Here is an 11,494-nt window from a genome sequence, read left to right on the forward strand (position 1 = left end):
ATATTGTGAAAATGTCCATGCTACCTAAAGCAATCTACACATTTAATGCAATCCCTATCAAAATACCATCCATTTTTTTCAAAGAAATGGAACAAAATCCTAAAATTTATATGGAACCAGAAAAGACCTCGAATAGCCAAAGGAATTTTGAAAAAGAAAGCCAAAGTTGGTGGCATCACAATTCCGGACTTCAAGCTCTATTACAAAGCTGTCATCATCAAGACAGCATGGTACTGGCACAAAAACAGACACATAGATCCGGGGAACAGAATAGAGAGCCCAGAAATCGACCCTCAACTCTATGGTCAACTAATCTTTGACAAAGCAGGAAAGAATGTCCAATGGAAAAAAGACAGCCTCTTCAATAAATTGTGCTGTGAAAATTGGACAGCCACATGCAGAAAAATGAAATTGGACCACTTCCTTACACCACACACGAAAATAGACTCCAAATGGATGAAGGACCTCAATGTGAGAAAGGAATCCATCAAAATCCTTGAGGAGAATCCAGGCAGCAACCTCTTCGACCTCAACCGTAGCAACATCTTCCCAGGAACAACGGCAAAGGCAAGAGAAGCAAGGGCAAAAATGAACTATTGGGATTTCATCAAGATCAAAAGCTTTTTCACAGCAAAGGAAACAGTTAACAAAACCAAAAGACAACTGACAGAATGGGAGAAGATATTTGCAAACGACATATCAGATAAAGGGCTAGTATCCAAAATCTATAAGGAACTTAGCAAACTCAACACCCAAAGAACAAACAATCCAATCAAGAAATGGGCAGAGGACATGAACAGACATTTCTGCAAAGAAGACATCCAGATGGCCAACAGACACATGAAAAAGTGCTCCATGTCACTCGGCATCAGGGAAATACAAATCAAAACCACAATGAGATATCACCCCACACCAGTCAGAATGGCTAAAATTAACAAGTCAGGAAATGACAGATGCTGGCGAGGATGTGGAGAAATGGGAACCCTCCTCCACTGTTGGTGGGAATGCAAGCTGGTGCAACCACTCTGGAAAATAGCATGGAGGTTCCTCACAATGTTGAAAATAGAACTACCCTATGACCCAGCAATTGCACTACTGGGTATTTACCCTAAAGATACAAACATAGTGATCCGAAGGGGCACGTGTACCCGAATGTTTATAGCAGCAATGTCTACAATAGCCAAACTATGGAAAGAATCTAGATTCCATCAACAGATGAATGGATAAGGCTAAGTTTTTTTTTAAGATTTTTTATTTTATTCATTTGACAGAGAGAGAGATCACAAGTAGGCAGAGAAGCAGGCAGAGAGAGAGGAGGAAGCAGGCTCCCTGTGGAGCAGAGAGCCCGATGCGGGGCTCGATCCCAGGACCCTGAGATCATGACCCGAACTGAAGGCAGTGGCTTAATCTACTGAGCCACCCAGGCGCCCCAAGGCTAAGTTTTAAGAGTATGAAAAGGAATGGAAAGGAGAACAAGAGAAGACCTAAGAACAAGAGGGGAATGTTGACATGACAGAGTTTGTCACATACCAATGATGACTTCACTCTGGAACTTCCAAAAAAATGAAAAAGGATTGTGAAAAGGCTTTGTATATTTGAACTGAGTTGCACCTGCTGCATGAATATGATCACCTGGCAATCCCTTGAGGAACACAAAGGTTTTTGGTGAACATAGTGTACTTGAATTAGTCTTGTGCCACAAATATACATGGCAACAACACTTGTGATCACACAACATTGGCTCTGAGGACTAAAAGGGATTTAAAGGGTCAGGAGCTTGGTTAAGTGTGAGGACTCAAGGAAATTACTGTTCTGAAGACTCATTCTAGTCACTAGAGGAAAGTCTTCTAGGAAACTGGATGAACTTGACATTTGGCCCAGAAAGATGATGAAGCAGTATTTTAATGGACTATGCATTTACTAAGCTGACTCAGCATCTTGCTGACAGATAACTGGGAAAGAACACATACCCTCCTCACCCAGGAAGGAGCAATTGCCATATTGACAGCAATACTATCTGATATAAACAGCAGTGGCCAGGCTCAGACAAGAGAGATTCACTCGTGGGAACAGTATGGCTAGCCTAAACCATGACAAGATTTAATTCCTAAGCATGGTGTTTACTGACACCCCTAAAAAGGAACTTTGGCTCTCTATGATACATTGGGTAATGTAGGTGAAGAATGCAGGTGAAGGATCAATCTTGGATTGTCCCCATGGGAGATAAATGTGTGGTGTTCCACAATGATACCTAAGTCCTAAATCAATATAAAATTTGTTCTTTGATGAATGAAACATATTTATGCCCCATAACTTACTTCTAGAAAAATGACTTATGTAACTGAATGTCTCTGTTGAAGCCTGTAAAAAATACAACTTATTGTGGGGGGAAAGTGGGAGGGAAAGAAATAGTCCAGCTGGAAAAGGTATGCCAGAAATCGTGTGAAGTAACATACTCCTGGTTCGATGTGATTACTGGGAAGGAATACCACCTCTTCATTGGATAATACAGGTCCTAGTGTTGCAGAGCTTTAAAACATCTATTTTTATACATCAGATATATGGAAATTACTGTTTTAAGCATGTTTTAAAACCTAAGAAATATATAGCAAGTAAGTATTGATAATCGCCAGCAGTTAGTTGAAAGGAAAGAATTAAGGGGTAGACTATAACGATTTCTTCATCCTCCAGAAAACCTGAGGATTTGGCTCTTATATCCCCATCTTACAGCAGTAATTCAAAGAATGTGTAAGACTATACCAGCTCTAAGATAAATTAGGATCCTGCTATGTAGTAAACCAGTGTGCTGTGACTCTTTGTCAAGATCACCTATTGGGTAACCAGTAATGGACAAGAACAGCTGCACAGAAAAACAGGAGTTAGAAACACATCCCACCTTTTGCCTTGTTTTATCTGAGAGAGAAAGATGGGTCACCAAGAACTCTCCAGAAGCCCTCTGAGGAAATTTGGCCAGGGTTCTTGTTCTTGCTGCATCTGCTCAAACCAACATGGACTGATCCACATATGTAGCCTCAATATGTGCCACCAGTGTTTCCATCAGTACGTGATAGATATAGGCTTCATTACGTTGGATTAAGTGAACTTCCTCGAATAGGTCATCCAAGATAACCACTTTAACAGCAGATATCTAAAATACCTACCTTAATGCCAACTCATTGCACATAAAATAAAATACTTCCATTTAAAAAAGACAGAAACACATCCCAGAGAGGACTATATGATCGTCAAGATATAAAACCCAAAGAGATGCCAGATCTGATGCAACTCTTAATCTGTGATGGTCTGGCTCATCTCTTCACATTGACCATCTCTTCACATGACCATTCACATTCTAGTGTGAAATTACTATGGACAAGCAGGACTTTACTGAAATTACTGAGGATAAGCAGGACTTCTACAGTGCTTCTGAATGCATGATGTACTGCCCAGCATTTATCCTATTGTGAAGCTATGCCAGTTTGAAGCTGTGTGTAGCTTGTTGTGGCTCACAGATTTGATTATCAGACCCTCCCAAGACCCAGCCTTAGTGATCATGCAGAATAGGCACTGCAATACTTGAAAGGTTGTTACAAGAAAAGAAAAATTAGAGCCCAATATCGTTCCTGAACATCTTAAACAAAGCATTTTGTAAAAGAAATGCAATATACTGTATAAAAATTAAAATGACATATCTGGTAAAGGGTTAGTATCCAAAATCTATAAAGAACTTACCAAACTCAACACCCAAAAAACAAACAGTTAAGTAATGGGCAGAAGATAGGTATAGACATTTTTCCAAAGAAGACATGCAGATGGCTAACAGACACATGAACAGATGCTCAACATCACTCATCATCAGGGAAATACAAATTAAAACCACAGTGAGATACCATCTCACATCTATCAGAATGGCTAAAATTAACAACACAGGAAACATCAGGTGTTGGTGAGGATATGGAGAAAGGGGAACCATCTTACACTCCTAGTGGGAATGGAAGCTGATGCACCCACTCTGAAAAACAGTATGAAGTTTCCTCAAAAAGTTAAAAACAGAACTTCCCTATGGCCCAGTAGTTGCACTATGATGTATTTACCTAAAGGATACAAAATACAGATTTGAAGGAGTACCTGCACTTCTATGTTTATAGCAGCATTATCAACAATAGCCAAAGTATGGAGAGAGCCCAAATGTCCAGCAACTGATGAATGGATAAAAAAGAGGTGGTATACATATACAATGGACTATTACTCAGCCATCAAAAAGAGTGAAATTTTGCCATTTGCACAATGTGGGTGGAGCTAGAGGGTATGGTGCTAAGCAAAAGAAGTCAGTCAGAGAAAGACAAACACCATATGATTTCACTGGTATGTAGAATTTAAAAAACAAAACAGAATGAACTTATGGGAAGGGAAGAAAGAGAGAGGGAAGAAACTCATAAGAGACTCTTAACAATAGAGAATAAACTGAGGGTTAATGAAGGGAGGTGGGCAGGGAGTGAGGTAAATGGACATTGTATTAAGGGGATCACCTGTTATGATGAGCATTAGGTGTTATATGTGATGAATCCCTAAATTTTATACCTGAAACCAATTATTAATTTTGCCATATATCTAGCTAACTAGAATTTAAATAAATACATGAAATTAAAAAATGATTATATTTCCATAAGTGACCAAAATTAATTTTTAAAAAGAGCTTACTTAAATAAGCATTAAAGATCAAATACATAGAGATAAATCAAATGAAGATGTGGAGGACCTCTACACTGAAAATTATAAAGCATGATTGGGTAAAATTTAATAAGATGTAAGTGAATGGCAAGACATACACAAGTTCACAGATTAGAACATGGACTATTTCAATGATGCCATTCTCTCCAAATTAAGCTATAGATTCAGTAAAATTCCATTCAAAACCCAAGCAGGGGGCACCTGAGTGGCTCAGTCATTTAAGTATCCAACTCTTGATTTTGGTACAGATCATGATCTCAGGGTTATGGGCTCGAGCCCCATATGGAGCTCCACACTCAGTGGGAAGTCTTCTTCTCTATCTCTCTCCCCCTCTATTCCCCCTCCCCTCTGTATATGTTCTCTCTCTCTGTCTCAAATTTAAAAAAAAAAATCTTCTTTAAACCCAAGCAGGTATTTCTTTAAATTTATTTATTTATTTTCAGTGTAACAGTATTCATTGTTTTTGCGTCACACCCAGTGCTCCATGCAATACATGCCCTCTCTATTACCCTCCACCTGCTTCCCCAACCTCCCACCCCCCACCCCTTCAAAACCTTCAGGTTGTTTTTCAGGGTCTATAGTCTCTCATGGTTCATCTCCCTTTCCAAATTCCCACAACTCCCTTCTCCTCTCCATCTACCCATGTCCTCCATGTTCTTTGTTATGCTCCACAAATAAGTGAAACCATATGATACTTGACTCTCTCTGCTTGACTTATTTCACTCAGCATAATCTCTTCCAGTCCCGTCCATGTTGCTACAAAAGTTGGCTATTCATCCTTTCTGATGGAGGCATACTCCATCGTGTATATGTACCACATCTTCCTTATCCATTTGTCTGTTGAAGAGCATCTTAGTTCTTTCCACAGTTTGGTGACCATGGCCATTGCTGCTATAAACATTGGGGTAGAGATGGCTCTTCTTTTCACTACATCTGTACCTTTGGGGTAAATACCCAGCAGTGCAATTGCAGGGTCATAGGGAGGCTCTATTTTTAATTTCTTGAGGAATCGCCACTGTTCTCCAAAGTGGCTGCACCAACTTGCATTCCCACCAACAGTGTAAGAGGGTTCCCCTTTCTCCACATCCTCTCCAACACACGTTGTTTCCTGTCTTGCTAATTTTGGCCATTCTAACTGGTATAAGGTGATATCTCAATGAGGTTTTAATTTGAATCTCCCGGATGGCTAGTGATGATGAGCATTTTTTCATGTGTCTGTTAGCCATTTGTATGTCCTCATTGGAGAAGTGTCTGTTCATATCTTCTGCCCATTTTTTGATATGATTATCTGTTTTCTGTGTGTTGAGTTTGAGGAGTTCTTTATAGATCCTGGATATCAACCTTTTGTCTGTACTGTCATTTGCAAATATCTTCTCCCATTCCGTGGGTTGCCTTTTTGTTTTGTTAACTGTTTCCTTTGCTGTGCAGAAGCTTTTGATCTTGATGAAGTCCCAAAAGTTCATTTTCACTTTTGTTTCCTTGGCCTTTGGAGACATATCTTGAAAGAAGTTGCTGTGGCTGATATCAAAGAGGTTACTGCCTATGTTCTCATCTAGGAATCTGATGGATTCCTGTCTCACATTCAGGTCTTTTATTCATTTCGAGTTTATCTTTGTGTACAGTGTAAGAGAATGGTTGAGTTTAATTCTTCTACATATCACTGTCCAGTTTCCCCAGCACCATTTATTGAAGAGACTGTCTTTTTCCATTGAATATTTTTCCTGTTTTGTCGAAGATTATTTGACCATAGAGTTGAGGGTCCATATCTGGGCTCTCCACTCTGTTCCACTGGTCTATGTGTCTGTTTTTATGCCAGTACCACGCTGTCTTGGTGATCACAGCTTTGTAGTAAAGCTTGAAATCGGGTAACGTGATGCCGCCAGTTTTGTTTTTGTTTTTCAACATTTCCTTAGCAATTCGGGGTCTCTTCTGACTCCATACAAATTTTAGGATTATTTGCTCCAGCTCTTTGAAAAATATCGGTGGAATCTTGATCGGAATGGCATTAAAAGTATAGATTGCTCTAGGCAGTATAGACATTTTAACAATGTTTATTCTTCCAATCCAAGAGCATGGAACAGTCTTCCATCTTTTTGTGTCTTCTTCCATTTCTTTCATGAGTGCTCTGTAGTTCCTCAAGTACAGGTCCTTTACTTCTTTGGTTAGGTTTAGGCCCAGGTATCTTATGGTTCTTGGTGCTATAGTAAATGGAATCGATTCTCTAATTTCCCTTTCTGTATTTTCATTGTTCGTGTATAAGAAAGCCACTGATTTCTGTACATTGACATTGTATCCTGCCACGTTACTGAATTGCTGTATGAGTTCTAGGAGTTTGGGGGTGGAGTCTTTGGGGTTTTCCATATACAGAATCATGTCATCTGCGAAGAGAGAGAGTTTGACTTCTTCCTTGCCAATTTGGATACCTTTTATTTCTCTTTGTTGTCTGATTGCCGTTGCTAGAACTTCTAATACTATGTTGAACAAGAGTGGTGAGAGTGGGCATCCTTGTCCTGTTCCTGATCTCAACGGGAAGGCTGCAAGCTTTTGCCCATTGAGGATGATATTTGCTGTGGGTCTTTCATAGATAGATTTTATGAAGTTCAGGAATGTTCCCTCTATCCCTATACTTTGAAGCGTTTTCATCAGGAACGGATGCTGGATTTTGTCAAATGCTTTTTCTGCATCAATTGAGAGGACCATGTGGTTCTTCTCTCTTCTCTTATTGATTTGTTCTATCACACTGATTGATTTGCGAATGTTGAACCAACCTTGCAACCCGGGGATGAATCCCACCTGGTCATGGTGGATAATCTTTTGAATGTGCTGCTGGATCCTGTTTGCTAGGATCTTGTTGAGAATCTTTGCATCCATATTCATCAGTGATATTGGTCTGAAATTCTCCTTTTTGGTAGGGTCTTTGCCTGGTTTGGAGATCAGGGTAATGCTGGCTTCATAAAAAGAGTCTGGAAGTTTTCCTTCTGCTTCAATTTTTTGGAACAGCTTCAGGAGAATTGGTGTTATTTCTTCTTTGAAAGTTTGGTAGAATTCCCCAGGGAATCCGTCAGGTCCTGGGCTCTTGTTTTTTGGGAGGTTTTTGATCACGGCTTCAATCACATTACTAGATATCGGTCTATTCAGGTTGTCAATTTCTTCCTGGTTCAATTTTGGGAGTTTGTAGCTTTCCAGGAATGCATCCATTTCATCTAGGTTGCTTAGCTTATTGGCATATAACTGTTGGTAATAATTTCTGATGATTGTTTCTATTTCCTTGGTGTTAGTTGTGATCTCTCCCTTTTCATTCATAATTTTATTAATTTGGGCTTTCTCTCTTTTCTTTTGGATTAGTGTGGCCAATGGTTTATCGATCTTATTGATTCTTTCAAAAAACCAGCTTCTAGTTTCATTGATACGTTCTACTGTATCTCTCGTTTCTACCTCATTGATCTCTGCTCTAATCTTGATTATTTCCCTTCTTGCGTGTGGAGTTGGTTTGATTTGTTGTTGATTCTCCAGTTCTTTAAGGTGTAGAGACAGCTGGTATATTCTGGATTTTTCAATGTTTTTGAGGGAGGCTTGGATGGCTATGTATTTCCCCCTTAGAACCGTCTTTGCTGTATCCCATAGGTTTTGGACCAAGGTGTCTTCATTCTCATTGGTTTCCATGAATTGTTTAAGTTCGTCTTTGATCTCCTGGTTGATCCAAGCATTCTTAAGCAAGGGGGTCTTTAGCTTCCAGGTGTTTGAGTTCCTTCTGAACTTTTCCTTGTGATTGAGCTCCAGTTTCAAAGCATTGTGATCTGAGAATATGCAGGGAATAATGTCAGTCTTTTGGTATCGGTTGAGTCCTGCTTTGTGACCCAGTATGTGGTCTATTCTGGAGAAGGTTCCATGTGCACTTGAGAAGAATGAGTATTCTGTTGTTTTAGGGTGGAATGTTCTGTATATGTCTATGAGGTCCATCTGGTTCAATGTTTCATTCAATGCTCTTATTTCTTTATTAATTTTCTGCTTCGATGATCTGTCTATTTCTGAGAGAGGCGTATTAAGATCTCCTACTCTTATTGTATTCATATCAATATGACTCTTTATCTTGATTAATAGTTTTCTTACGTAATTGGGTGCTCCCATATTGGGGGCATAGATATTTACAATTGTTAGATCGTCTTGGCGGATATTCCCTTTTAGAATTATGTAGTGTCCTTCTGTATCTCTGACTACAGTCTTTAGTTTAAAATCTAATTTATCTGATATGAGAATCGCTACTCTGGCCTTCTTTTGAGGCCCATTGGCATGAAAGATGCTTCTCCATCCCTTCACTTTCAGTCTGGGTGTATCCTTAGGTTCAAAATGGGTCTCTTGTAGACAACATATGGATGGGTCCTGTCGATTTATCCAATCTGCAACCCTGTGTCGTTTTATGGGCGCATTTAGGCCATTCACATTGAGAGTGATTATTGAGAGATAGGTTTTTATTGACATCGTGTTGCCTTTGAAGTCTTTCTGTCTATAGATTGTTTCTATATTTCTGTTCAATGATATTCTTAGGATTTTTTCTCTCTTATAGGACCCCCCTTAATATTTCCTGCAGTGTTGGCTTGGGGGTTGCATAGTCTTTTAAGCCTTGACGGTCTTGGAAACTCTTTATCTCTCCATCCATTTTAAATGTCAGTCTTGCTGGATAGAGTATTCTTGGTTGCATGTTCTTCTCATTTAGTACTCTGAATATATTTTGCCAGCCCTTCCTGGCTTGCCAGGTCTCTGTGGAAAGGTCTGACATTATTCTAATGGGCTTTCCTCTGTATGTAAGAAGCTTCTTTGTCCTAGCTGCTTTTAAGAGGGTCTCTCTTGAAACCTAATTCCCCATTTTAACTATAAGGTGCCGTGAGGACTTTCGAGAATCTAAAATCTTGGGAGGAAATCTTTCTGCCTCTAGTACATGAACATTGTTTCCATTCGTGAGATTGGGAAAATTTTCATAGACAACTTCTTCCACTCTATCTTCTAGACTTCTTTCTTTTTCCTCCCCTTCAGGGATTCTAATAATTCTGACGTTGGAAAGTTTCATGGCATCGTTTATTTCCCTGATTCTGTTTTCGTGGCTTCTGAGCTGTTTGTTCCAGGCTTCCTCCTGATCCTTTCTCTCTATCTGTTTGTCCTCCAGATCACTAATTCTATCTTCTGTCTCAGTTACCCTAGCTTTTAGAGAATTTAGATTGGATTGGAACTCATTGAGAGCATTTTGAACATCATCCCTGGTGGCTTTCAGTTCTGCCCTAACATTGTGAACATCATCCCTGGTGGCTTTCAGTTCTGCCCTAATCAATTCTGTTTGGTCATCCATGGCTTTCTCCAACCTAGCTATTGCCTGGATAATTGTTAGTCTGAATTCCTTTTCTGACATATTGTCTATGTCGATAGCCATTAGTTCTGTTGCAGAAGGCCCATCCTCTGTATTTTTCTTCTGTTGGGTATTCCTCCTCCTAGTCATTTTGGTAAGAGATGACTAAACAGATGCAGCTGGACTTATCGGTTGTGGTGCAGTTAATGTGCACCCTGGAACGCTTCTGTGCAATCAGGATTCCCCACCCAAATGAGAGAAAAAAGAAAAGAAAAAGAAATAGAGAAGAAGAAAGAAAAAAAAAGGGGAAAGAAAAAAGGGAAAAAAAGAGAGAGAGAGATAGGAAAAAAAGGGAAGATACAAGAGAAGGCTCAGCCCAAATGGGCCACAAGGTAAGATTTGTGGAGTATACAAACAAAAACAGACAGACAAAAAGAGTGATAAATGTATATGAGAAGAGAAAAAAAATATGTATATAGAAGCAAAAAAAAAGGAGTAAACCTCCTCAGAAAGAACCCCAAGTATAAAATTTATATATTATCAGGACAGACACAAATTCACAGAAACACTGACAGAAGGAAAAATTGGGAGAATGGTTATAGATTCTCAGTGTGGGTGAGGAAGGTTATTTTGATTCTTCCTGAAGGTATCTTGATGTTTTTGTTAAGGGACTCAACTTTCCTTAGTTACAGGGAGATTAGAAACTGGTTTGCCTCAAGAAAAAAAAAAAAAAAGAAACTGGTTTGCCTATAGGGGTAGCATTGATTCGGGAAAGGGGATTACCTTGAAGTTTAACTCTATATGTATAGTAGAAAATAAAAATTAAAAAAAGAATAAACTAGACTAAACTAAGTTAAAATTAAAAAAGAATTAAAAAAATAGAAAAACAAAAGAAAAACACGGGTGTATGTATCAAAAATTTCAGGTTAGAAGGTTATTAAAGAATTTGATGTACTGGACATCTCAGTGTGATGGTAAATAGGTTAAAAAATTATCTGTATGTATAAAAAAAAAGAACCAGAGTATTGGTAAAGAGTTAAAAATAAAAGTTGTATTTATGAATAGTGGTGGTTGTTCTCTTGTAGTCTTTTTTTTTTTTTCTTCCTTCCTGGTTGGTTTTCTGGGGGAGGGGCCTGCCACGTGGGTTTTCAGACAATGATGTTCCCTGAGTTAGGTCCTCCCACTCCCCTCAAGGGGGTGAGCTCTTTTTTTTTTTTCAGGAAACTGTTTTTTTTCAGCCTTTTGTTCTCTGGGGGTTTTTATGTTCTTTCATCTGCTTTCTCTCGCCTTGACAGCTTTTGATGGTTTTTGGAGGTTTAGAGGAGAGCAAACAGCACCCCAACCTCCCTCTCAAAGAGAAGCCTCAGATTGTTTTGCAAAAGCTGCTGGCAGGGTTGGTTCTGAGTCACTGTCCCTGGGGATGCA

At 39.2% G+C, this 11,494-nt stretch overlaps 1 protein-coding gene across 1 annotated transcript; it reads left to right on the forward strand.

Moving 5' to 3' along the window:
• The first annotated feature begins 2,926 nt into the window (after positions 1-2,926).
• Positions 2,927-3,097, forward strand: LOC123953479 (40S ribosomal protein S29-like). Its single transcript, XM_046023778.1, has one exon. The coding sequence runs from the start codon at positions 2,927-2,929 to the stop codon at positions 3,095-3,097; it is 171 nt and encodes a 56-aa protein (XP_045879734.1).
• The last annotated feature ends 8,397 nt before the right edge of the window (positions 3,098-11,494 follow it).

This window comes from Meles meles, chromosome 11 (genome assembly GCF_922984935.1).
Source record: "Meles meles chromosome 11, mMelMel3.1 paternal haplotype, whole genome shotgun sequence".
Lineage (NCBI taxonomy): Eukaryota > Metazoa > Chordata > Mammalia > Carnivora > Mustelidae > Meles > Meles meles.

Bases quoted from the DNA above. Each gene is read 5' to 3' on its own strand.
- LOC123953479 (XM_046023778.1), top strand. From the start codon at position 2,927: ATGGGTCACCAAGAACTCTCCAGAAGCCCTCTGAGGAAATTTGGCCAG.